Source organism: Candoia aspera, chromosome 2 (genome assembly GCF_035149785.1).
Source record: "Candoia aspera isolate rCanAsp1 chromosome 2, rCanAsp1.hap2, whole genome shotgun sequence".
Classification (NCBI taxonomy): Eukaryota; Metazoa; Chordata; class Lepidosauria; order Squamata; family Boidae; genus Candoia; species Candoia aspera.
The window spans coordinates 64,991,827-65,015,643 of NC_086154.1; the positions used below are offsets into that span (position 1 = coordinate 64,991,827).

General features: G+C 41.2%; 3 protein-coding genes across 4 annotated transcripts in view; 2 read left to right on the forward strand and 1 right to left on the reverse strand.

The window, feature by feature from the left end:
• LOC134489417 (lateral signaling target protein 2 homolog) overlaps positions 1 to 11,997 on the forward strand; it is a 35,505-nt gene extending 23,508 nt beyond the window's left edge. The window contains exons 5-13 of one of the 2 annotated variants that reach the window (XM_063292084.1): positions 452 to 537; positions 754 to 847; positions 4,038 to 4,139; positions 4,905 to 5,057; positions 5,594 to 5,730; positions 6,881 to 6,994; positions 9,285 to 9,371; positions 10,195 to 10,307; positions 10,842 to 11,997. In XM_063292084.1, coding sequence (XP_063148154.1) covers positions 452 to 537; positions 754 to 847; positions 4,038 to 4,139; positions 4,905 to 5,057; positions 5,594 to 5,730; positions 6,881 to 6,994; positions 9,285 to 9,371; positions 10,195 to 10,307; positions 10,842 to 10,973 — 1,018 coding nt within the window. In that variant the 3' untranslated portion in view covers positions 10,974 to 11,997. The remainder of the gene's footprint in view (positions 1 to 451; positions 538 to 753; positions 848 to 4,037; positions 4,140 to 4,904; positions 5,058 to 5,593; positions 5,731 to 6,880; positions 6,995 to 9,284; positions 9,372 to 10,194; positions 10,308 to 10,841) is intronic. The other variant, XM_063292085.1, reaches the window with a different exon arrangement.
• Positions 11,998 to 14,570: 2,573 nt separating this feature from the next.
• Positions 14,571 to 20,256, forward strand: MXD3 (MAX dimerization protein 3). Its single transcript, XM_063292089.1, has 6 exons — positions 14,571 to 14,868; positions 15,060 to 15,159; positions 16,296 to 16,325; positions 17,889 to 18,003; positions 18,478 to 18,640; positions 19,241 to 20,256. Exons 1-6 carry the CDS (start codon positions 14,727 to 14,729, stop codon positions 19,426 to 19,428), a joined length of 738 nt encoding a protein of 245 aa, XP_063148159.1. The 5' UTR covers positions 14,571 to 14,726; the 3' UTR covers positions 19,429 to 20,256.
• On the reverse strand, positions 20,228 to 23,778 carry PRELID1 (PRELI domain containing 1). The gene is made up of 5 exons (XM_063292087.1): positions 23,448 to 23,778; positions 21,509 to 21,734; positions 21,282 to 21,395; positions 21,008 to 21,086; positions 20,228 to 20,560 (listed from the first exon to the last, which is right to left on the reverse strand). Exons 1-5 carry the CDS (start codon positions 23,537 to 23,539, stop codon positions 20,442 to 20,444), a joined length of 630 nt encoding a protein of 209 aa, XP_063148157.1. The 5' UTR covers positions 23,540 to 23,778; the 3' UTR covers positions 20,228 to 20,441.
• Positions 23,779 to 23,817: the final 39 nt, after the last annotated feature.

Below are 23,817 nucleotides of genomic sequence, written 5' to 3' on the forward strand. Positions count from 1 at the left end.
ACTTGTTAGTCTCCCAAAGAAATCAGGTTGCCCTGTGAAGGGTTAGAAAGGACTTTAGTCAGAGTTAGAGGTAAAAACAACAGCATGGGTTGTGACTCTCTGACCTTCTTTTGAGAAGAAAATGGCTGCTTGGGGTGAGGGTGCCCATTGATAAAATGGTAGCCACAGGGACAAGGCTTGGTAGAGCATATTAGATAATACAGTATACTGAATAAATTGAACTGTGCTATAGAGCAATAGGTATTGTTATGTGGGCTCAGAGATGAAAAATCCTAATTGTTGTTCATTGGGTTGTAAACAAAATAGTGCCAGAAACATATTGTATAAATCCAATCAGTTATTAAGGAGTGACAACAAAATGGTATTTTACAAAGAAGCAAAAAGAGGGAAAATATTTTGGGATTTGAATGCAGTGTGTTCAGTTGGATTTCAAAGTGTGTCTCTTTTCCAGCTATGTGTCATCCTTAGTTTCTGTTAAATCACCTGAAGAGATCTATAGGCAGCAGGAGATTGTTGTGCTCTTCTGTGAAACAGTGGCTAGGTGAGCATCCTGACAGAGCTTCTTCATTCTCTGTAGTCTGGGCCAGCACACATCTGTGTCTATAATGGGATGATATCAGACTTCATAAGCAAACCTTTAACCATCCCTTTGGTTAAATATCTTGGCCCAATTTATATATAGAATAATTAGTTGGGTTTTAGGAGATCCACAGATTTATTTCTCATTCTCTGCCTCTTCTTTCTCTCACTTACCTAGAGCCCTGAAACTTGGCTACTTGACTCAGGAGATGATTGATGGATACGAACCCCAGCTGATGTTCACCATTCCGCGCCTAGCTATTATTAGGTATGTGTTTAGTAATCACCTGGTGGTTGACTACCAAAGCTCGTAGCAGCCTATACTTCTACATACATAGGTCAGAACTCCTGAAATGTTGGACATGGCAGTTCTAATGATCAAAAGTGGCATGATGCATATATACTTAGCAGACAAATTTGGAGCAAGTTGTTTGACATAACATTTACCCAGTAAATGGAGTTATTACTTTAGGTTCAGGTTTGGGTGTTCTCTTGTGCTCTCTGCATTGTTGACATTGGTCAGCATAATATGCTCCACCAAAGAGTACACTGCAATTTATGGAATTCCTTGTTTAGTAAGTAACTGCAATCCTAGAAAACTTAATTAATGACATGATTTATATTTAAAAGTTTTCCACTGGGGACAATCATATATAAAACCTTGGGAGTCTGTTTCCTGGTTGGAACTTATGTAATGAGGAGCCCAACTTCTCTTTAAAGTCATTTGAAATTCTCTTGTGGCATATTATTTCTATGGCATAGCTCTTCATCTGAAAATCACATATCGGGTTTTTGTAATCTTCATCATGCTTATCAACTTGTTTCTGCTTTTTAAACCATAGGAGGCTGCATATCAGATTCACCTGATATAGTGAGGAACTTGCTGATCTCTTAACATTGCTTTCAAATTATTCTGAATAGCTGACATAGAACATGAACTGAGGTTGTTAATTCAAAGTTTCTAGATAGCTCTTTCCTAACAGCCATCCTGCCTGCCTTTCCTGAGGTGGGGGTAAGGTTGGAAGGAGTGATGTTGACACAGAACCCAGGTTGTAAAAAGGAAAGATGCATTACGGTCAATTGTAATCTCTACAAGGAATGGAAGGGGTTATGAAAAGTAATTTTGAAAGCTATGGAAAATGAAATTTGGTTATTTATGAAAGACTTAGACAACATGGTATGCAATATTGCTTTATTTTATTTTAAAGACTTGCATGGCTGCCCATATTACAACCACAATCCTGAGCAAATCACAAGGCAATAAAAACAGCAAAATAACCAAACACTTGCAGTAAAAACTCAGGTACTCCTGGGGCAACACTCTCCCACACATCAACATACTATCTTGCTGGGCTCATCCTGCATCAGCCTCATCACCAGTGTTTGAGGAAAGAGCCAGTTTTTCAAGGAGACACTTAAAAAAGTGTCATTAACATGCTAAAAAATCATTGCTTAAAAGATACAAAAAATAAGCAATCTAGTTTTGCTGAGATTGTGCTTTCCATGAGAGAGTGTGTTTTGGCTTCCTGGGGAAGATGGCAGACCAAAGACCGCTCTGTGCAAAGTGGAGTGGAAGTCTGTGGACTTTAACAAGGAGCCAAGTAGTAGATTGGCTCCTTTCGACCCTCTCTGGATAAAAGAGAGACACAAGATTGCCCAAGCTGTTTCTCCTTACAGTTGCTCCTCATGAAGAGACTTCAAGACAGCGGTTTCTGGAGGGGGGGAAGTCAGGAGATGTGGGAATTTGCCGTAATTGCTCAAGCTGCAAACAGAGCCTTTTAAAAGGACACTAAGCTTGTACACTTCCCTTGCTAACTACCTTCTAAATGCCCATTAACTGCTTTAGAAAAGTTAAACGCCTTCAAAGTGACAAGGCCAGAAATACCCAGTGAGTTCCTTCAATCCTTAATATAAGAAAATGAAGATTTATTTTTATAACCCTTAAGAACTTAAAATAAACAGCGAAAAGCAAGACAAGGTTTTGGCCAGAGAGAGTTTTAAATGGATTAGGGCTCAGAAAACATTGGAATATTGGATTTTGAATATTAAGACTTTGAAATTATTTTTAAAGAATAATTGCATGTTTGTGGAAAGAAAAATTGTTTTTGAGATTGGAGACATAATAAGACAAATAACATAAAATGGTATTCAGAGATATCTTTGAGAAACTGTGCTGGGACCTCCGCCGGGACTTTGTGTCAATTATACCTTTTTGAGAACAATCTGTTCCTAGAAGACGTTACAGAACAAGATATGCAGCAAAATTTACCCAAGAAAAATATGGACGAGACTCTGAATAAGAACTTGTCATCAGACATAGAGAGAAAACTGGATGAGGTTTTAAAAATTAAGGAAATAAAAATGACAATCCCAGAAAGCAATTGGGATAATTTCTTTTTGCTGGATTCACAAGAGAGACTGTTTAAAGTACTGAAGAAATTTGCAACAAAGATCAACAACCATCTGAATGGATTACAGAGAAAGATTGTTCTGTATAGAAGGAAAAAGTAAATTTATTCTCCCAGGGATAAAATGGGACATGTCGCTATTCTGGTTGGCTCTTTTTGGATCTGCAGATATCTTAACTGAAAAAAATGTGGTATCCTGGATTTGCTTACACTTAATAAGGTGTTTAAGTTCTTTTCCTTATAGCTTACTTTATGCATCTTAATTTATAGTACTCAAATTGGCTTTGTATTTAATTGTCTTTTTATTCAAAGTAAGGAAGTTTGGTGAACTTGCTTTTTTAAAGGAGAAACTATTTCTCTTTGTTATGCGAAATTTTAGTCTTTTGTAGATTTATCTATAGTTTAGAGTTCAGATCTGAAATGTTTATTTGAATGGGTTAAGTTGCTAGTTGGGGTGGTTTTCTTTGGAATTGGTATTTGGAATGGGAAAAAATGTTATGTATTGGAGCTTGTCTTTTGTAAAGGAGAAATGGTCTCTTTTTGTCATGTTAAACTTTGGTTTTCCTTTATTTTGTTTACATTAGGATATTGGGACCATTTTATGCCTTTTAAATGGGATTTTAATTGCAGCTAAGAGTTGAGATGTAGAATGTTGAATTTTATATATGTTAACTAATGTTAATATTTTAGAGTTCTGTTTGGACTTTTTGCTGATAATTGGATTGGAGAGGACATTACTTACTTGATTTGCCTATTGTTAAGAAGTGGTTATGGGATTAAAAGTTTTATATTTGTTAACTAAGAGGAGATGAAGAGATTATGGAATTGTTTATAGTTATCATGGTAAGGGTGGGAAGACACTTTTTTAAGTGGGGTTCTTTTCATGCTTTCTTGCACTTTTTTCCTTTTTTTTGTTTGAATTATCTTTTTTTGTTCTATCTAAAACTTTTAATAAGATTATTTAAAAAAGAGAGAGTGTGTATGTGTGTGTTTTAAGACACCATTAGGTGCTTCTAATTGGAATTTTTGTTTTATTTGCCTTCTGTGCAGTGGTCTTCTGATCTATCCAGATGGACCCCTAAATTTGGAGCGGAGGCCAGAGGAGATTTCTCGAGTCTTCAGCCCCTTTTATGTCTTGCTTAGAAAAATCAGGTGTGTGACTAAAAAATAGCATCGTTGTATAGGAATACAATTAACCATTAAGGATTGGGGTCTTTTGTGGAAGGTTGTGCATGCTTAGTTCCAAACTGTATATTCCATAGAACTCTAGGTGTGTTTCTCCTGGGCCAAAGCACTTCAGGTTACAGCCTAAATTCTTTCACGTAGGATAAAACTCCCTACATCTAGTAATTAAGCACAGGAGAGAGAGGTAGTTTCTGATACATCTTTTCTCCCTGATGCAATGGTTTAATATATCCATGGGTTAAAAAGAAGGGAATAGTATTTTTTAAAAATTCAGTTCTTGCTATGTTGCTGTCTGAAATGATGCAGTTCCAGATACATTTCACCAGATAAAAGAATGTCATCAAAGTTATCTACCTGAAGCTAGTCCTCTAAGTAGGAGGCAGTGTAGAGAGTCAGTGAAAGTGACTTTCTTCCCTAGATAGACATAGAATTAGCAGACGATGAAGTGAGGCATTTTGAGAGTGAGATCAGTGTGATGCATGCTGTGGAAAAATGCAATAGTTTACTGCTTCAGTGGGCTGCAGGACCAATACATTTGTGCATGGTATGAGCTCCCCCCCCCTCCTTTTTTTCTCGGGCTTAGCTTTGCATTGCTTTTCACATCCCATATGGGCAATTTGGAGCAGCCATTCTTTCCAAGGTGTTATTGGAGCCCAGCTGTCCATCCTGTCCATTAGGAGCACTTTATGTTGTTGCTGTTGATGTTTCCTTCATGAGTCCTTCTTCTTACAGGGATTTGCTGCGTGTGCTATCCAAGGAGGAGTTGTACAAGCTGGAGAAACGTGTGCTGAATGAATGTGCTGCAGATTCACAGCCCTGCAGTGATAGGGATTCTCCAGACTTCCAGGGTTTTGCAACTCTGTGTGCCTGCCCATCTGTCCCAAGGTGTGACTAAGGACCTTCTCCTCCCCGCACTCTCCACTGCCCACTTGCATGCTGGTTGCCTAACTTTAGCTTATAAATTGGGAGGGCTGTTCATCTGCAACTTGCTGGGAAGGAAGTTGTCTTTTGTGGCAGTACCAAAAGGCCAGGACCAACAGATACTTTTGTAGTATGCAGTTAAATGGGAAGTTTTTGTCCAGTATGAACTACCTGAGATGAAGGGGGTGGGTGGATAATAGAAGCTGTCAAGTAGAGATAAGCTACGGACTGAATCCTCTTTGATCAGCAATTGTATCTCTCACAGTCTGAAGTGATAGTGTCTCTGTCTCCTAAAAATAATGTAAGGAGTTTATCTTTTCACCAGCCCCCAAACGTAAGTGGAGATACAGCATACACATAACTTTATTTTGGCAGTTCCTTGATTGGCACACAGATTTCTAGGGGAGGGGATGGTCTGGTGGAACCATCCTCCCTGTGAAAAGCAATGGTAAAAATAAGCACTTTACACCTTTTCTAAAAGCTTGTTCTCCTCTTAACAGGCCCTTTGGGCAGGAATCTGACAGTGCTCTGAGAGGAAAGTTCACGGATGTTCCACAGAGCTCTCGATGGCTGGAATTACGAGCCCGTTACCGCAATACAGAGGACATGATTCACACATTATTCGTCTGCATTTCTGGTGAGTGCTTCATTCTCAGCATTCTATAACACCAAAACCGTGGCTAGCAGCTTTTGTGTAGCAGTTTGCAAAATAAGGCTTAAACAAGGGTATTTTGCTGTATGCCAATCACAGCCATTTGGAATGGAGCAACATAGAAATGTCAGTAGTAATTAAGGATATGGTTCTCTTCAAACCATCCTCCACCACCATCACCACCCTGGTCTGTTTTTACTGATAAGTGGCTGGGAACTATTTATGCTGGGACCAAATGTAAAGCTTGTTAAAGTAGTGAGGTGTCTCCTTTTGGAAATGGATATATAACACGTTCAAGCGGAGGGCAATGTACCAATGTACCCCCAAATCTGATGAAGGGCTTGCAGCTTTTTTTGTAAGAGGTCTTGGTGAGAATTAATGGAGAGAAGAGGCCTGAAAGTCCTACTAAAATGAAACAAAGTTCTAAAAAGCAAAGGCTTAGCCCACAGTTAACCATAACCATGTTAAAAAAATAAAATTGGCCAGATCCATTCTGTAGTACATTAGAACAATGTGTCCTCTCTTCAGCAGCCCATTAAGATTCTCTACAGTTTAAAACAAGACAGATCTTTACTGCTTATAAAAGGGAGTTGTTTCAAAAATATTACTCCTTTGTTGTACTAGTACTTATATTTTGCTTGTTGTTTGCATGGTTTAGTTTCAAAATCTTTTACAATCACCTTGTAAGAAAGGCTAGTACTGCCTCTGTATGGCAAAATCGGGGTTGAGAGTAGATTGCCTAACATGTTTGAACTGGGTACATCTTGGCTCATTTTAGGCATTGTACTAACTCTCTACTTAGCCCCCAAATAAAGTGTAAATGTATTTATTTAAATCATTGCATACCACTTTTCTTCTCTAACATGCTGTTCTATTTAGATGTTCAAATGTCTTGGATAATTTAATAGAAACAGGGGCATTTTGTAGTGATTAAATTTTTAATTCTGTAAGCTGGAGTCACCGTGTGTGAGTTGGGCAGTCTTATAAATCTGTTTAATGAATAAATTAAAAAAATTACATTCAAATGAAAAGTATTGCTTAGTGTGCATTTTGTTTTATTATGAAAGGAATATTTGCTAACTGAAACCTTTTCACCATGTGCAAGTAAAATGCTAAAAATGCTGTGTTTTGGCAGGAGTGGCAGACCAGCTCCAAACTAATTTTGCAAGTGACCTGCGCACCATTCTGAAGAGTGTCTTTAAAACTGTGACATCCCAAGTGGAAGAATTGGGGGTGGCAGACACTGGACGTGAGTGAACATATAGCTCCATAACCTTTTCACCTTGTGCAAAGCAGCATGAGAGGAAGACGGCATGTTATGATGAGGGCACATAGTGGTACTCCACAAAACTACCAGTTACTGTAGTAATGTTAGTGATGCATCAGGACTCAGGATTCTGTAACACTTAGATCAGTTACATTTCACTTGCAGGATACCTGTAGTTGATAGGATCCCTTGCTCCAGGAGATTCATTAATCTTCTTCCCTTGTTACTTTCTTTCAGCTGAAACTGAATCAGACATAGCATGATTCAGTTTCTCCCAAACCAGTTTGAACTGAACCCCAAAACATTCAAAGTACATAAAAAGTGTATGATTTGAGTTTTGGCTTGTTCCCTGCTTTCTTATGCTAGCTTTCCACAGTAACTTTTACCATCATGTCTGGCTATGCAAAACACATCTGAAGTTGGAATACAATTAACTTAATATAATCCATTGGGACAAGCATGCTCTTTCATCAAAATTAATGTATCTATGGTAGGTGTATTTGACATGAAAATGCTAACTGAAATCTGCCATTATCTTCTCCCCATGTGCAAGTGAAATGCTCAAAATGCTGTCTTTTGGCAGGAGTGGCAGAGTGAACAGCTGCAAGTTCTACATAAATGATGAAAAGCTAGAGCAAACAGAATTTGTGTATATTGGTGGAATGTTTCCTAATGATGGGAAAATGGATGGAGAAATGCTGTGGGAATACTAGGAGAAAGGAAGTGGCTAATACATGATCCACTCTGAATGGGTGTTTGTTGAAAGAAGCAAAAATAACCCTGAAGAAGAACATGCTTCTACCCACTTTGTTATATAGAAGTGAGAGCTAGGAACGTCAAGAGAAGTTGAATGCAATAAAAATGGGATACAGGTAGTCCTCGCTTAACAACCCTAATCAGGCCAGAATTTCCATTGCTAAGTGAAGCGGTCATTAGGTGAAACATCATGTGACTGCACTGCTTAGTGACAGCAGTTTCGGTAGTCCCGGTTACAGTTGTTAGGTGAGGACTGGCCATCATTAGGCAAGGACCTCATGCTTCTCCTGCCCTGCCGTGCCCACCTCTGCTTCAACTCCTCCCACCCGCCTATCTCCCCCTGCCCTTTTGGCCACTCTGCACTCCACCGCCACCTACCCCTGCTAGTCCCAGCTGACCTTCACCATCTTCTTCCTCCCACTGCTGACAAGTTGTGCCCAGCCGAGGCAGCTGCTGGCCTTTCACGAAGCCACATGAGTTGAAGCACACGGTGTGGTCACAAATGCGGGTGGGCTGCCAAGTGCCTGAATTTTGATCACGTAACAATGGGGGTGTTGCGACGTCCATAACTTCAAGGACAGCCATAATTATCACTTGTTCAGTGCTGTTGTAACTTCAAATTGTTGCTGAGCAAATGGTCATTAAGTGAGGACTGCCTGTACTTAAGAAGTATGTGTAGTAAAACCAGGAGAAATAGGGCAAAAATGAATGATGAATGAATGTGGATTGAATACAAGCATGAGCAACAATGGAAAAGAAATACACTGAGATGGTTTGATCACATACAGAGAATGAATGAGGATCAAATTGCAAAACAAATACGTGAAGGAAGAGTGAATAGGTTGAGAGGAGTCATAGTCAGACAGGGTTGAGAAGAATCTCAAAGAAAGTTGAGAAGAACAGAAAGCAAGGTATAAAGCAGTGTATGAATGTCATAGAATCGAGGATGGTTTACAAAGATAAAAAGATACAGAAAGGTATAGTGAGTAGTACACATGAACTAGTTTTAGCTATGCTTCATTTTCATCTCCTGCCTTTAATTTCTTTGGTTTGTTATTTCTTACCCCTTTTCCTCACTCTGTATATTTTACTTAAATTAGTACATATATGCATACATACCCTAGTTTTTTAAAAAGTCAGTATGAACCAAATTTGATACAGTACTTTGACCTAATAGTTGAGGAGGTTTCCTTTGCTTTTTAAATGAGTTAGATCATTTCAGCAACCTTCTCCGAAATAGCAGGTTCAGAAAACAATTTTTAAAAAATTATTTAAAACCTCTTTTGCAATGCCAAGGACCAAATCTACTCCTCCAAGACATGTGCAAGGTTGTTTATGAACCTTTCATTTTACATGTAGGTTGAGCCCCTTCCCTTCTTTAAAAAATAATGGGAAAGCCTACATGGGAATATAGTTCTGGGATAGCTTTGATTGTTTTATTTGCCCATTATTTGGAGCAGAAATGTTTCCATTAAGTGGCAGCAGCCCTGTATGCTAATATCTTTTTCCTTTTCAGAGTTGGATGTCTGTGTAGCACCAACAGTGCCTCCCTTGACGGACTGTGCTCTCTGCTCCAGCAGCAGGGAGGGTGTGAGGAGAGACGGTGAGAGCTCCAAGATGGAATGGGTCACCTGCAGGCCCCTGATAAGCACAGGTTTTGTCTCGGGTGATGTTGTTCACAAAGTGTCTCTGTCTCTAACCAATATTTGCAAGAGAAAACGTTCCTATGCTTAGGAATATTTTAGGTATAGCTAGGGGGCACTATTGAAAGCCAGTTTGGTGTAGTGGTTAAGCAACAGGCTAGAAACCAGGAGACCATGAGTTCTAGTCCCACCTGAGGCACAAAGCCCCTGGGTGACCTTGGGCCAGTCATTCTCTCTCTTCCTCAGCCCTAGGAAGTGGGCAATAGCAAACCACTGCCAAAAAAACTTGCCAAGAAAACTGCAGGGATTGTTCAGGCAGTTGCCAGGAGTCAAGACTGTCTCGAAGGCGCACACACACACAAAGGAAAAGAGTCCCTATTATCTGATAAATGAAGCTTCATTGTAATAGTTCATAGTCCATCATAGTCCATTTCAGTCTGATGTCCTGTGCTGTCTTAGCTTTGTCCTGTTCTGGAGCCCCCTGCGTTCCCTGGGTTTTTGCATTCTTGGATGAGGTTTTATTTATTTGTTTGTTTATTTATTTATTTATCAAATTTGTTACTGCCCATCTCCTCCCATCAGAGGGACTCTGGGTAGTTTACAACAATAATTGTTGTAAACCTTTTCCATTTAATGAGCCCTCTGTCTGACCACCCTGGGATATTTACTTTAATAAATACACTGAACACCTTGAAGGTGGGGGCAGGGAGGTTTATGGCACTGACTGGCTTTAGAAGAATGATGTACAGCTGTCTTGCCAACTACTCTTCTGTTCCATTACAGATGTTTTGGTGCCACCAGACTGGGTGCCAGACAGCACTTGTAGCCACTGTATGGCTTGCCATGTGCCTTTCACCTTTCTTCGGCGACGGCACCACTGCCGGAGTTGTGGGAAGGTAAGAGATCAGGGCTACTTTGGGTAGACCCAGCCAGCATGGGCCAGGAGTCAAGAATGCTGGGAAGTGTAGTTCAACAACATCTGGGGGCCAAAGGTATCCCACTCATGAATTGGATTACTTTCCAAAAAGATCCTTCCTGTGTCAGGAAGGGGGATTGGAAATGCAGGATCTCCCAGTGAGACAAACTGAAAGAGGCAGCCTTTTCAGGTGGTGGTAACTGAGCTACCAGGCAGGTTCAGAGCAATAGGAAAGAAGCAGTGGAGTAGCCTCTCATGGAAAAGAAAGGACTATATTGCAGCTTGTTAGGGGATCCTGTGTTGGGCCTTAGGCTGAATTATGACTGAGTCTTAGACCAGGGTTATTGTCCTTTTTATTGCAATCTGTTTCATTGGATGTTTCTAGTTATATGTACTGTATATAAATTTATTAAATTCAAGCTCATAGTAAGTTCATTATTACTTTCTTTCACCCAGAGGAAATGAGGCTGGTTATCAAGTTGCTCTTGATGGACATTTTTAATTTTTTTCTCAGATCTTCTGCTCTCGCTGCTCATCACACTTGGCAGCACTGCCCCATTTTAGACAGCTGAAGCCAGTCCGCATCTGCACACACTGCTACACTACCCACTTGCCTTCGACTAATAAGAATGCTGGTTGCCTGTGAGCATCAAACTCTGGATGAGGGCTTGGTCAAACACCATCTGTGCCTGAGGAACCTCCAAGAACTGGAAGACTTGTGTCACCAGCAAAGGACTATGGGAGCAATCACACCTGTCTTACTAGGATTCTTCGGGGGGTAAAGCAAAGGGCTTTTGGTTGTCAGGGCAGGGGTTGGGTTGGAGGAAGAAGCACCATGTTCTCATAAGAGGGGATGAACTCTTCCATTTTTATAATAAAGAACTCTCGGGATTTGTGGGGTGGAGCTAGAATTTATTATTGAAGAAGTCTGAGCAAACTCTTCTTTATGCTAATAAAGCCTGCTCTTTCTATGATGGAATGAACTCTGGCCTGCTTAGTAGGAACTGCTTGGTGCTATTTACCTGACTTCTGGCAGAGCCTAAGGATAATTTATTGTCCTAAGGTTAGTCTTTGACAAAAAATGAGATTGTGTTACCAGATTTGGATGCAAGTGCAATAAGGGCTTTATGATACCTCTAGTTGGAACTGAAAGGCAGGACCTGGATTTCCAACAATAACTTGTGGAGGACAGCCATGCCATTTTGCTCTTCAACTTTTGATGTAGCTAAGAGCTGCAACACTGTTCATATGCAATGTATGTTTGTGAACTCTTATGCCACGCTGTGGGAGATGCTTTGGAAACCTATCTGGGATTCATACAACTCTTTCTGAAACCACTATGAGCTTTTTACCCACCTGAAAACTTGGCTAGACTGGAAGATCCATCCATCCATCCATCCATCCATCCATCCCAGAAGAAGACAATACAAATCACTTCCATAATGCTGCCAAGAAAACTGCATGGATGCAGCCATCAGGAGTCAAGTTTGACTTGAATAAACTTTTTACTTGAAAAATGCTGTCTGTTGCTATTGTCAACTTGTGTACTCTGGGTTCAAGGTAACTGCTTTTGCTGGATTTAGCTGTTGGGTTGCTGTTGGGTCTTGACAGACAGAATCTGCTGCTATATTTTCCCCCAGGATATTGCAAATACAGACTCTACAAATTTTGTTGCTGTGCTGTTTTTCTTTTTTCCCCCTCATTTCACCCAGAGGATTTTGTGTATTTGTGAGCTTGTGTGAATGTGTGTGGGTGTGTTTGGCTGCAGTGCCTGTCTTTATGCGCCAGAGAATCCCTTTGATCTCAGTTGAATAGCAAGTACTAGTGTTTATTAATGGCACACAGGTGTAGACATGCCTTCCAGCCCATGAGTTTTCCATGGGGTGCTTAAAGGGGAGCTTAAGGGACCTGCTTGACATGGGAAGAGATTTTGATGTTATAACATTATTGACAAATATAACATTATTGATTGAAATAGTATATAGATCTCTGTTAACAGTAACATGTAAATCAACATTTCAATAATTTTTCCCTTGCTTGTTGTCTTTCTTGCCTAACATCTGCACAATTTTTCATAATAATCAGAGAAACTTCCTATTTTCTGGTAATTATCCCCTAATTGCATTGCTGACATGCAAAGAAAAGGGAGTGTCACTGTATTTTTAAAAAATGGAGGGATACATATTATAATTGAGGTCCAAATAATTCTGAAAAAATGTGCAATTTTCATTCCCAATTCAGAAATGTATTGAGAGTAGTGCAAGGCTGCGCTTAAACCAATTAGAGAAAAGGGCCATTGGAATAGTGTATAAACTTTAATATGCCCCTCAAGCATACGGACATGTAAGTGCATATCCGTTAAGATACCATCTTAACTCGGATTTGCCATTTCTCATACTGCAGCTGTATGAAAATTGGTTTTTCACTGAAAAATATGGCTATTACAAGAAAACCTATTCCATTTAAATTTTTAAAAACAATCTCCAGGTGAGAAGAATGAAACAAAAAGTACTGTGGTTGCACATGTTCATTGCACACCCTATGTTTACAACTGTATGTTTCAAATGGTGTTAGGGAGTGCAGCCCTCCCTCTCCCATTAATTAAATACTTATGGAGTTTGGATTCTTCTAATATATCTTTATACTAGATCTTGATCTTGGGAGTTTTGCCTGTCTGGCTGAATGAAGTTGCTTCTGGACTGCTTCATTGTGTCCCTCACATCTTGCCAGCTATGCCAGGGTCAATCCAATTTTGTTCTGTGACAAATGACATTCCTCCACACACTCATTCCCAAATCAAGAGCTGTGGAAGCTGAGGCAGAATATCATCAGAACCTCTCCTTGCAGTAAGGCAGTAAGAGTACAAAAATAATAAATAGCTAGCAATAAGTGGTGCCCTTTCATGATACCTAGCATAAGTTGCTCGAGGTGATTTCTCCTTTTGCCTACCAATAGGGCTATCTGTGAGTGTAAATTAGAATGTTTTTTCTATAAAAGGTAAACACAATTCCATGCCATAATTATTTTAAAGATAAAAACACATTTGTGCAGGAAGCTGAGTGTTTATTGATGATGATGATGATGATACTTTATTAAATTTATTAAAGCCAGTTTGGTTTAGCGGTTAAGGCACCAGGCTAGAATCCAGGAGACCCTGAGTTCTAGTCCTGCCTTAGGCCCAAAGCCAGCTGGGTGACATTGGGCCAGTTGCGCTCTCTCAGCCCTGGAAAGGAGGCAATGGCAAACCACTTCTGAAAAACCTTGCCAAGAAAACCGCAGGGACTACTCCAGGCAGTCTCCGAGAATTGGACATGATTGAATTAAAAAAACAAATGAATATGCTGCCAGACTCCCAGCAACTCTCATGATCTGTGGAATGTCTTAAATGTAAGCTAAGATTGCAATCCTATATATGAGGAAGTTTAAGAGGCATGGGTTACCTCTGAGTGTGAGATTATGCTGTGAATTTGCAGCAGGTTTTTTTTAGAACAGCCCCTATTAATTGTACAATATGGGAATTGCAATCAAGCATAGCTGGAGGTCACCAGGTAGAACAATATGGCTTCTGGACTTTTTATAGCAGCACCCAGCCTTGTTGCAGAGAAATGAAGTTTGTTCATATAAATGATGTATCACCAGCACAGTCTTGCCTGAATTATTCCATAGATTATAAATCTGTATTGCTTAAAGGAGCAGGTTGTCATACCTTGCATTTTCAAGTTCTGTATGAGTTTTCCCTTCTAAATAATTATTTTCCTCCTTAAAAGTAGTAAGGTATATATTGATCATTTTTTCTAACTAGATACATATTAGCATACACCCATAGGGATGCGCATGCCAGCATTATTAATGTAGAGCATAATTATTCAAGATCAAACCGGTCAAGGGATATTTTATCACGTTATTTTTTGTTCACTTACTATGCACGCACATAGAAGTCTGTAATTTACAAAAGCAAAGGACTCCAATTTATAAAACCGAGCTGTTCCAAAGTGGAGTTAGAACGTGTCCTATTAAAATTCATCCAACCAATAAGGAGGAGCGCTGACCCCGCCCCCCGTTCAAATATGAGGCCTCATCATTACCCGCCCGAATTTGTTTTGAAAGGGCAGTGATGGATAAACGTCTGCTCACGTCTTCCAGCCAATAATAGCGCTGGTTTCTCTAGCCACGCCCAGGACAGGTTAAGATTCAAAACAATGCAGCGAGGGGTTCCCTGAGTCTAAATCGGGAGGGAGGTTGAGTGTCCCGGTTCCGACGGTTCAAAGACGAAAGTAAACAAACCGCTTAGTTTTATCCTGGTTTTCGCTCTCTCTGAAGGTGGTCCTGGAATACCTACTGCGCGGATTCGAAGGGGTGGGATCAGGACCTCGGAACGTTCGAAGGGGCGGGATATGGCATGGGTTGGTCGCTGAAGGCGGTGGGCTGGTTGCGGCCACAAAGTGCTTACTTGTCCTGCTCTCCTGTTGTCATGGAGCTCATTACTAGCAACATTCAGGTGTTGCTTCAAGCGGCCGACTACTTGGAGCGCAAAGAGAGAGGTATTAATTATTCTCTAGGGGCGGTAAAGGGCGATGTGTATATTGCCTTTCCTGGAGGATGGCTGACTGGGTCTCCTCGGTAGGACGGGAGCGAGTGGGCGGGCGGGATTTCTTTTTAGGAAAGGCGGGGGCGGACTGGATCCTCTAAAACATGTTTATATGTCTTCTTTATATGTGTGTGTATGTATTAGAAGCCGAACACGGGTATGCTTCTCTCTCACCTTACTACGGGCAAGATGCTTTACAATCGCAGAGGAGGCCGAAAACGCGAAAGGCCCTGAGAAACCTCCGGTAAGGCTTCTTCACCTAGACCTCGGCCTAGTTAGAGTGTTTTATTTGATTCCCTTTCTTCTTACTGACTTAGACGAGGAGGAGCCTGCCCTGATTGGGAAAACCAAGTCTTGTGAAAGGTGGCGTTTCCTTTAGACCAGCAGTTCTTAAAGTGTGGTCTGGGGACCCTTGGGGGTCTTTGAAGTCAAATAAATCCTTTAAAATTTCTCAGCTTTAATTTCTAATGCAATGAATCAAAGCTCTTTGGGATCCTCAATCATTTTTAAAAATGTAAAGGAGTCCTGAGGCCAAAATGTTTAAAAACCACTGCTCTAGCAAGTTTTTCTCTTTTCATCTAGTTTTAGTTTTGCATTTAGTAATGAGAGAATTACTTGGAAGAGCACTCACATAGAAGGTACTGCATGGGAGTGTAGTGACTAATCCTTTCCAATTGAAAGAACAGGATGCAGTCAAAAGAAAATGGAGGTTGGGAGTGAAATTTAAGCAGGACTTAACTGAAAGGATGACTGTCAGAATATTCAGGAGTATTTTTTTATTTTTAGTAGAAATCAGATTGACTCCAGTTTAAGAAAACCAAACATCTTTCTTCTGTGTTTCTGAATGACCTAGGTGCTTCATAATGCTTTTCCACTTTGCACTGAAGTATATATTTTTTATTATTAAATTTATATTGCCGCCCATCTCCCCCAATATATAGACTTGGGTTTAAAACCTTGACTTTGTGTCTTATAGACTTTATTATATAATGCCTAAGCATTGACAGATGAAATGTAAGATCATATTTGTTCATCTCTTTTAGGATTGTGCAAGGAGTAAAGATGTTCTTCCCTAATATTTAGGTTACTGGTATTCATATTTATTTTTCTTGAAATTGATTTTGCCGCTATTGCATAAGATTCTGTCTTCTAGCAAATCCAACAAGTTCTTGTTTTTCCTTTGAATGAAAGAGATCACTGACCCCTCTTTTACTCCTTCCTTACACAAAAGAGGAAGGTTGAAATTGAGCATAATAGGTTTTGCTATGACTGAATGTGTGGTTAGTTTGCTTCACCAAACAAATCAATGGAAGCAACTATCAATTTTTGGAGATTAAATATAGCCCATCAATTTTCTTTTCTGTTCCTATTTCCTTTCAGATCTGTACACAATGAGCTGGAGAAACACAGGTACACTTATGGAGGAATATCATCCTAATTGCTTCTTTAGGTTCCCCTACCCCACATTTTATTGCCTGGGGAGGAAGGATGGACTCATTACTGCCTGGTCCTAGCTATATTAATAGTCCCAGTTCCTCCATTGATTTTGACTGTTAGTTGTTGATTCAGGCTCCAGGGTCATCATTTAAAAAATGTTTTCTTTCTGAACCAGGAAATGAACTTTCTGGATTCTTTCTTCCATCTATGTGCCAAGGACTCCCTCACCTGTTTCTCAATATTTCATACTATTCATACATATATTTAAGCTATTTATCTAGTTAACCATTTTCTGGTTTACATGGTACATCATACCATAAACTAAATATGCTGAATTTGCGTAACATCCTAAGCAGCAACAACTGAACAAGATTAGCACTGGCCAAACTTAGTTTTGGGGAAATGCATCTGCTTGGTCTTTATCTTGCCCTGGTAAGACTATTTTATGAATTCAGACACTGAATTCATGCTCTTTGTAGTTCTTTTCCCATTGACTTCTTTGTCCTAAATATTTTTAAGTATCTATACATTTCAGGCTGATCGCTGGCTCCCCTTTAGCATGTGATTACTGCTGTTCTCGTTGCAGCTCAATCAGCATGAATTGGAAATACAGCTGATTAAGATGATGGTAGACTGGCTCTCCTACATGTGTATTTGCAAGCTGAAATGCAGCCTGAGACCATTAACTTTTTGCTTCTCTCTCTCACACACAAAATCTCAATGACCAGAGTTACTTATATTCTTGTTAGCAAGGGAGCATAAAAGATTCAGATTCCAGGATATATTGTGCTTAGTAAGACAGGGATTCTTACATTTTCAATACTGCAGCCCCATAAAATGATAAATGAATGTAGGTAACCTGTCTCCCCAATGAAATTACTGTGACTGACAGATGGCTTTGACAGATGGCTAAACCTGTGGGTTTAGCTCCCTTCTTTGCCTGAGCAAGTCTGCTGTGGGCTTGTACAGGCAGAGTGTAAATGAATCTTGACAGTGCTGTCACTTTCAAGTCCAATTAGGTAAGAAACCCTACCTCCTCTGAATTGTTTGTGACCAGTAGGTTGTGACTCAGTGTGCAAACCCCTGAATTAATGAATGGTTGAGACCAGCCATATATTGATGATTTACTCTTTGGAAAATGTGATTCTATCTTGGTCTGGAACAGCCTTTCTCAACTTTTTGACCCTGGAGGAACCCTTGAAATATTTTTCAGGCCTTGGGGAACCCCTGCATGTTCAGGCTCAAATATAGGCAAGAAGTTACAAAATTATTATATTCGTTTCATGTGTAGGCCTGTATATATGCATTAATGGTGTTTTTAAACAGAAAATAAAGAATGAAACTTACTGCTTTAATGTGAAGTTGCCCAAATTTGAAATAATTTTTTAAATAAACCGTGATCTCCCAGGGAACCCCTAGTGATCTCTTGTGGAACCTGAGGGTTCCACAGAACCCTGGTTGAGAAACCCTGGTCTGGAGCCTAGAATTTGATTAAGGCTTTAACTAAAATGTGATTGTCCACTTTCTTCCCTGCAGAAGGGCCCAGCTACGGCAGTGTTTAGAACAGCTGAAGCAGCAGATTCCCATGAACGCAGAGCATTCTCGTTACACAATGCTTGGTCTACTGCACCGAGCCAGACTGCACATTAAAGTAAGTGATTACCTCATTCCTTTCAGGAGGCTGTAATAATATTGGGGATAGCTAAAGATTGCCTTTCTTGCCTAGTTTAGTTGATAGTGATTTGCAAATGGTATTAAGGTTTGTAGTTTAAATATTTTGTTTATTAAAAATAACCCATGGCTTTTAAAATTGATCACAGGAAACAAAAAAAAGTTTAAACATGATCTAGTCAAAGTGGTAAGTAGAAATGAATTAAAGGAGGAAGAACCCCTGCCAGCCTTCAAATAAGCTTAAGAACTAATTCCAGCCAAGAATAACTTTCTATAATTCCTTCAGTTTTGTGCTTAGGATGGACTAGCTAGTGAATGCTTTCAGCTGAATTTGAGGACGTGACTGTCTTACTCTGTGTTTCTAACAGTGGCCAGTGTGATGCTTCTAGCAGTCTTGAAATCAGAGCATCTCAATTATAACGCCGAATATTCTTCAACCTTTTTTCACTCCCAGAAGCTAGAACATCAGGAACAGAAAGCTCAGCAAGTGAAAGAGAGGCTACGCTGTGAGCAGCAGAATCTGCACCAGCGCTTAGAACAGTTACAGGCCCATTTGAATATGGAACAGACACAAGCAGATAGCCTGGATTCTCAGTTCTCTGAGCGTTCCGACTCAGGTGGGTACTACTCAGTAATGATTCTAGTGCTACACCCTTGTGATGCCGACAAGTTATGCTGCAAAAAATGCTGGGTCTGACAAGCAGAATGTCTACTGGCTAAAGTGTTAATGATAAAAGTCACAGTAGATTTGGAGGTCACCTAGGTTGAGGATGGCTAAGCCAGGCCTATGTGTTTATTTTATAGGTGGCCCAACTCCTAAGCAACTCTGGGCAACTTACAACTAAAAAACAACTTATTAAAAGAACAAATAGCAGCAGAAGAGCAAAGTACTAAACCGAAACTAATCAAAACTTTAAAAAGGGGGGGCGTCTCCACATAAGGATGGAAGCCTCATGAATCTTGGGGTAGGGGAGATCATGCCAGAAGGCAAGAATTGCAACAGAGTAGGTGTGCTTCCTGGGTCCTGCAAGATGACATTATTTGACAGGACCCAGAATGCACCCAACCTGCTGGAATGAACCCAATGGGCAGAGACATCAGGAGATAAGTGGTCCCTCAGATAGCTGGACTCTGCCTATGCTGAAAAGAAAGCCCGTATAAAAGACACTGCATTCCATTTGAATGAGACATTATGCTAAGCTTTTTTTCTGCTGTAGAAGATGCTGAAGTGGATGTAGAAGGCCTGGCACCTGCCAGCATTGGAGAAGATGTCATGGCTGCCTTCAGTACTCGGCAGGAGCACAGCTATTCCAATGTCAGCAACTTCTGGTTATGGACAGAAGTCCAGTTAGGAGGGCAGCTTTCATCTAGACAAGCTTCAAGCCTTTCAGCGATTGCTTCATAGCAGGGTAACTAATACATGGCTTATAAGACTTGTTTTCTGTAAGTAAAGAGGAACCTTTCTTACTGCAAAGGACAATGCATCTCCTGCTCATCAGACTAAATCTTGCACCTCCTTCTTCATAAAACCAACTAGGGTAATTGCCAAGAGACTTAAATAGAAGCTGGCTAACTTTCCTTGGTAACATGTGGCAGGAGGAAGAAGAGCGAGGTTTCAAAGCATTTGACCTGCACCTGGTATCCTGGAATGCAGAATGTGTAGGTGCATCTTACACCCCATCCTGGTAAAAGTTTATGGAGCAGACGAGATCATTCTGCAGAGACCTGGGCTGGTAAGGACTCTCAATTAGGCCTAGAATCGACCATAGCATATTTATTCCTTCTCATTTTAAACAAAAGATACATTTAGCTCTGATATGCTGAGAGGATTAAAAAAATCCATACTAGAAACAGGTAAATGTTCACTTCTTTTATATGAAACGGGTCATGCTGTTGAATTGACCATGGAATAATAGTAAAGCTTTGCTTCAAGAGACCTTTTGCAATTGCAAAATTTAGGTTTTCAGACCTTCCACTTCCTTTCAAGTGACCCACCCTAAGATATACTCAGTGGTGTTTTGATAATTATTGTAATTTAAGCACAGTAACTTGTAATGTTTACTAACTAGTAGCTACCAATCCTCCCTGCTGAGTTCTTATGCAACTTCAAAGCAAGCCTTTGTAGATAAGAGTAAGTGTAAACAGGAAGACAAATCACAATGCTGAAAATCATTGATTGTGAAAAACAGGTCCTGATACTGAAATAAATTGAAGTCTATTCTTTTAATGATAATTACACCTTTTAGAAAGAAGATGATTGTCAGATTTGTACAGTCTCAATTAAAAAAAACATAAAATCTACAGACATTCTGGTCAACTCCCAAGGAAGTGAAGCTTAGTTATAAGTGAACCTTCCAGTATCATTGTACCGCCCTGTGCCAGTGGCGTTCTAGTTCCTTCTGTGGGAAAACCGTTTCTTCACACATACTGTTGCTTCTTTGTAGTAGCTGCCTTGCCAGCAAAGTCCTTTGCCTTCTCAGTAACAGCCAAGGCCGTCTCCTTGGCAGTTTCCACCAGTGTTTTAGATGGTGCTTCACCTGTAAAGTCAGTAAACCAAAAGTTCAGGAGAATATATCCATTGTACTTATAGTGGCCTAGATTTCAATTAAGGTTTACTGTAGTTTTTCTTTAAAATTCCAGTTCTTGCTGTTTTGGAAACCACTGCACAGAACTTTTAATAGTTATTACCTATGTGGAATGACTTTACATTTTTATATATGTGTGTGTGTGTGTGTATATAAAAATTTGTCAGCCTTGTGGGAATGGGTGTGTGTGGCGGGGAAGAGCGCTAGCCTTAATTTCAGCTGCCTGAAGCAAAAGGTCAGCTCAGGTCTCCACTCATCAGCACATTAACCCTGAGCTAATATAGCCCAGCAGAAAAAAGTTATTAGTATTTTAGGACAAGTCCAAGAAAACAAGAATGCCAATCCTGCAATCTATACTTTATGTACTGCAGTTTTCTTAGTTGTCACAGATGTACCCACCTTGCATTTTGGCCAGCACGTACTCAAAACCTTTGGTAGTCTTGGTCACATTGCTCTTGAACCTAGCCAAGCCAAACTCCTAAAACAAGAGAACAGCCAGTTGAGTAAGAAGCAAAGAATAAGTATGTATGTCTCCTCTCTATTCATTAGCAGAGCCTAAATATTGAGGAATCAGCCTGGTTCTTCAGCTAGATAGCCAGTAGCATCAATTTGCTTGTTTCTCATAGGTTGTCTCATGACCTCTTATGTATACACTCATCTGCAGCCCTCTTACCTGGATAGCACGGGAAACACCAAAGAGGCGGGAGGAGACCCAGGCTTCCCGCTTGACTTCTGTCCAGCTACTGTTTTCTGGGTTCTCTCTGTAAACACATCGCTCCTCCACTACCTGCAGGGAAGACAGCATTCCAAATGACTTTCCCCAGTCACTTTCCCCAGTGTTTTGAGCTGTTTTATGTTGCAGTAGTAGCTGCAAGTAGACATAAAACAGTTTGCTGTTACCATAAGACGTGCATGATTAACGTTCCAAGTGAATGTGGTCATGGTTCGATTCTGCAGGTCCACAATGGAATCTTCTAGGATATAGACATGGTGGCCGACGTTAGGTGGAAAGAAGCGCTCTGCCCAGCGGGGCATCCTGTTGGTTTTGGTTAGGAGCCTCCTGGAAAGCAGTCTCTGGTCTTCAGTCACCTCTCGGTGCAAGATATCTTCAGTCAGGACATGCTTGCTGGGCAAAAAAGACAAAAGAGCATTTAAGATATGTTGTGCAACTATAACTAAATGGCAGCATAACACTCCTACCTATCTAGACACACAGTTCAGTGGAGACAGAAAATACTATTTCTATCTGGATCCAATTTGCTCTCCGTGTCTAGAATCTACAGCCAAAAGCACACCTTTCCTGACTGGGGGCTGTGGAGAAACAGACATGTCACTGTGGAATTCACTTCTGACAGAATTATAAATAAGTTTTACTAGCATTCATTTATTTGGTTGGTTATCTCTGAATCCACTGGGCAAGAGAAGTGGTTCCGCTTCTGTCAGCATCCTAAACCAAACCAAATCCAAAAACGCCAGAGAATTCCTGGAAGCCTGGCACTCAGACAAAGCAGCCATCAACAGACACATAGAGGTAAACAACATTTACATACCATTCAAAAGAGGCAATAGAAAAGCCAAAAGACCAGAACACTCCCCTACCCAGATATGCAAAAATCAACACTAGGATTAACACCAGATGAACCATCCAACAGCACAATACACCCTAATCAAGGAACCATTAACTCAGGCAATCAACCAAGCAGCAAACAACAGCCCAATCAAAGAACTACTAAGGAGAGAACAACACCCCTACCAACACAAGCAGGGCAAGGCATGGTATATAAACAGAGTAAGGCCCACTTCCCTCTTTGCACTGAAGATGTTGCCTGGCAATGAAATGTCTGCAAGAAAGCAAGGCTCAGAGAGCACCAAGGACTCCACAAGAGCAGTGGTTTCATGTTTAAGTGGGTTGACCAGCCTGCATACACATTCACAACATTTTATTTCAATCAAATGCATGTTAAAGTTGAAGTACAAAAAAAAGTAGGACAGTACAGTGAGCAAGATTAACTTTGTAGTTAAGAGATCAGGATAATAAAGGCTTTGCCTACTGGCTTGAGAAAGCAAGCTAACTAAACTTCCCTCAGGAGTATTATTCTACACTATTGGGGCATTCCCTATTAAGAAGGGCTCATTTTGACAACCACCCACCTCTTCTAGCACCTTGTTAATTCAAGTTAAAGACTTATTACTGATCATTCTTTTTCCCAGGAACCTTTGGACTGACTTCTACACACACCAGCTAAGAATCTCCACCCTAACTTCCTATTAGTTCAGCTTCCACCCGCAGTAGTAAAGCTCTCTTTAATTCCCTGAAGACGACGCTCGGGTGGGCACAAGCCAGCTCAGCACTGCTCGCTCCCTTCCTCCCTCTAGCGGGTGAGAAGATCACACACTGGCCTTCGCCATTAGGAAAAAGGATTCAGATTTACGATCACTCCGTCTTCCCGTCCAACTTCATGAGCTGCCCGTGGCTTTGAGGTCAACCCTAGGCGGAATCCCAGGTCGGCACAGAGCTCACCAGATCTAGGCTGCAGCCGGTGCCACCCGTACTTACTCAGGAAGTAATCACAAAAACAGCTGCAGTTTTTAAAAAGCAAGCAGGATGAATAAGACGAGGTTACCAAACGGCAGCCCTTTACATAATGCCCCTAAAGAAGAGCCCGCTCCATGTAACTAGACGTGCTCCGGGGGGACCCGCCCATTCTCTCTGAGCCCCCCGCCAGGAGCCAACGGCGGTTTACCACCAGTCCCGTCGACAGCACAGAGCCGCCCCGCCACCGAGGACTAAGCCGAGCCCCGAGGCGGAGAAGAGCCCAGCCCCGCGCGCTCCCCTGACCTGTAAGGATTCGGGTAGCGCTGCCAAAAGGCGGTGAAGACTTGGTCCCAAGGCCCTTTTAGGACGCTCAGGGTCAGGAAGTACTTCCCCATCAGCTCCGCGGTCACCGATCCTGCGGGAGACGGGGAGGAGGAAGGAGCCGGCGGAGAGGGGGGCGTCACCCGGCTCGGCTTGCTCCGGCCCGGCTCACAGTCCCCCCCGGCCCCGCAACGCGGGCAGTGCTAAAGATGGCGGCAGGAACAGGAGCAGCAACTGCAGGGGCCCCGCAGCCGCCATGCAGAAGCAGGGCAGCAGTAACAACTTCCGCGGAGAGACGCCAGCGCTTCTTCCGCCGCTGTCTCCTCCCCTCCCGCTTTCAGCCCAAGCCCCG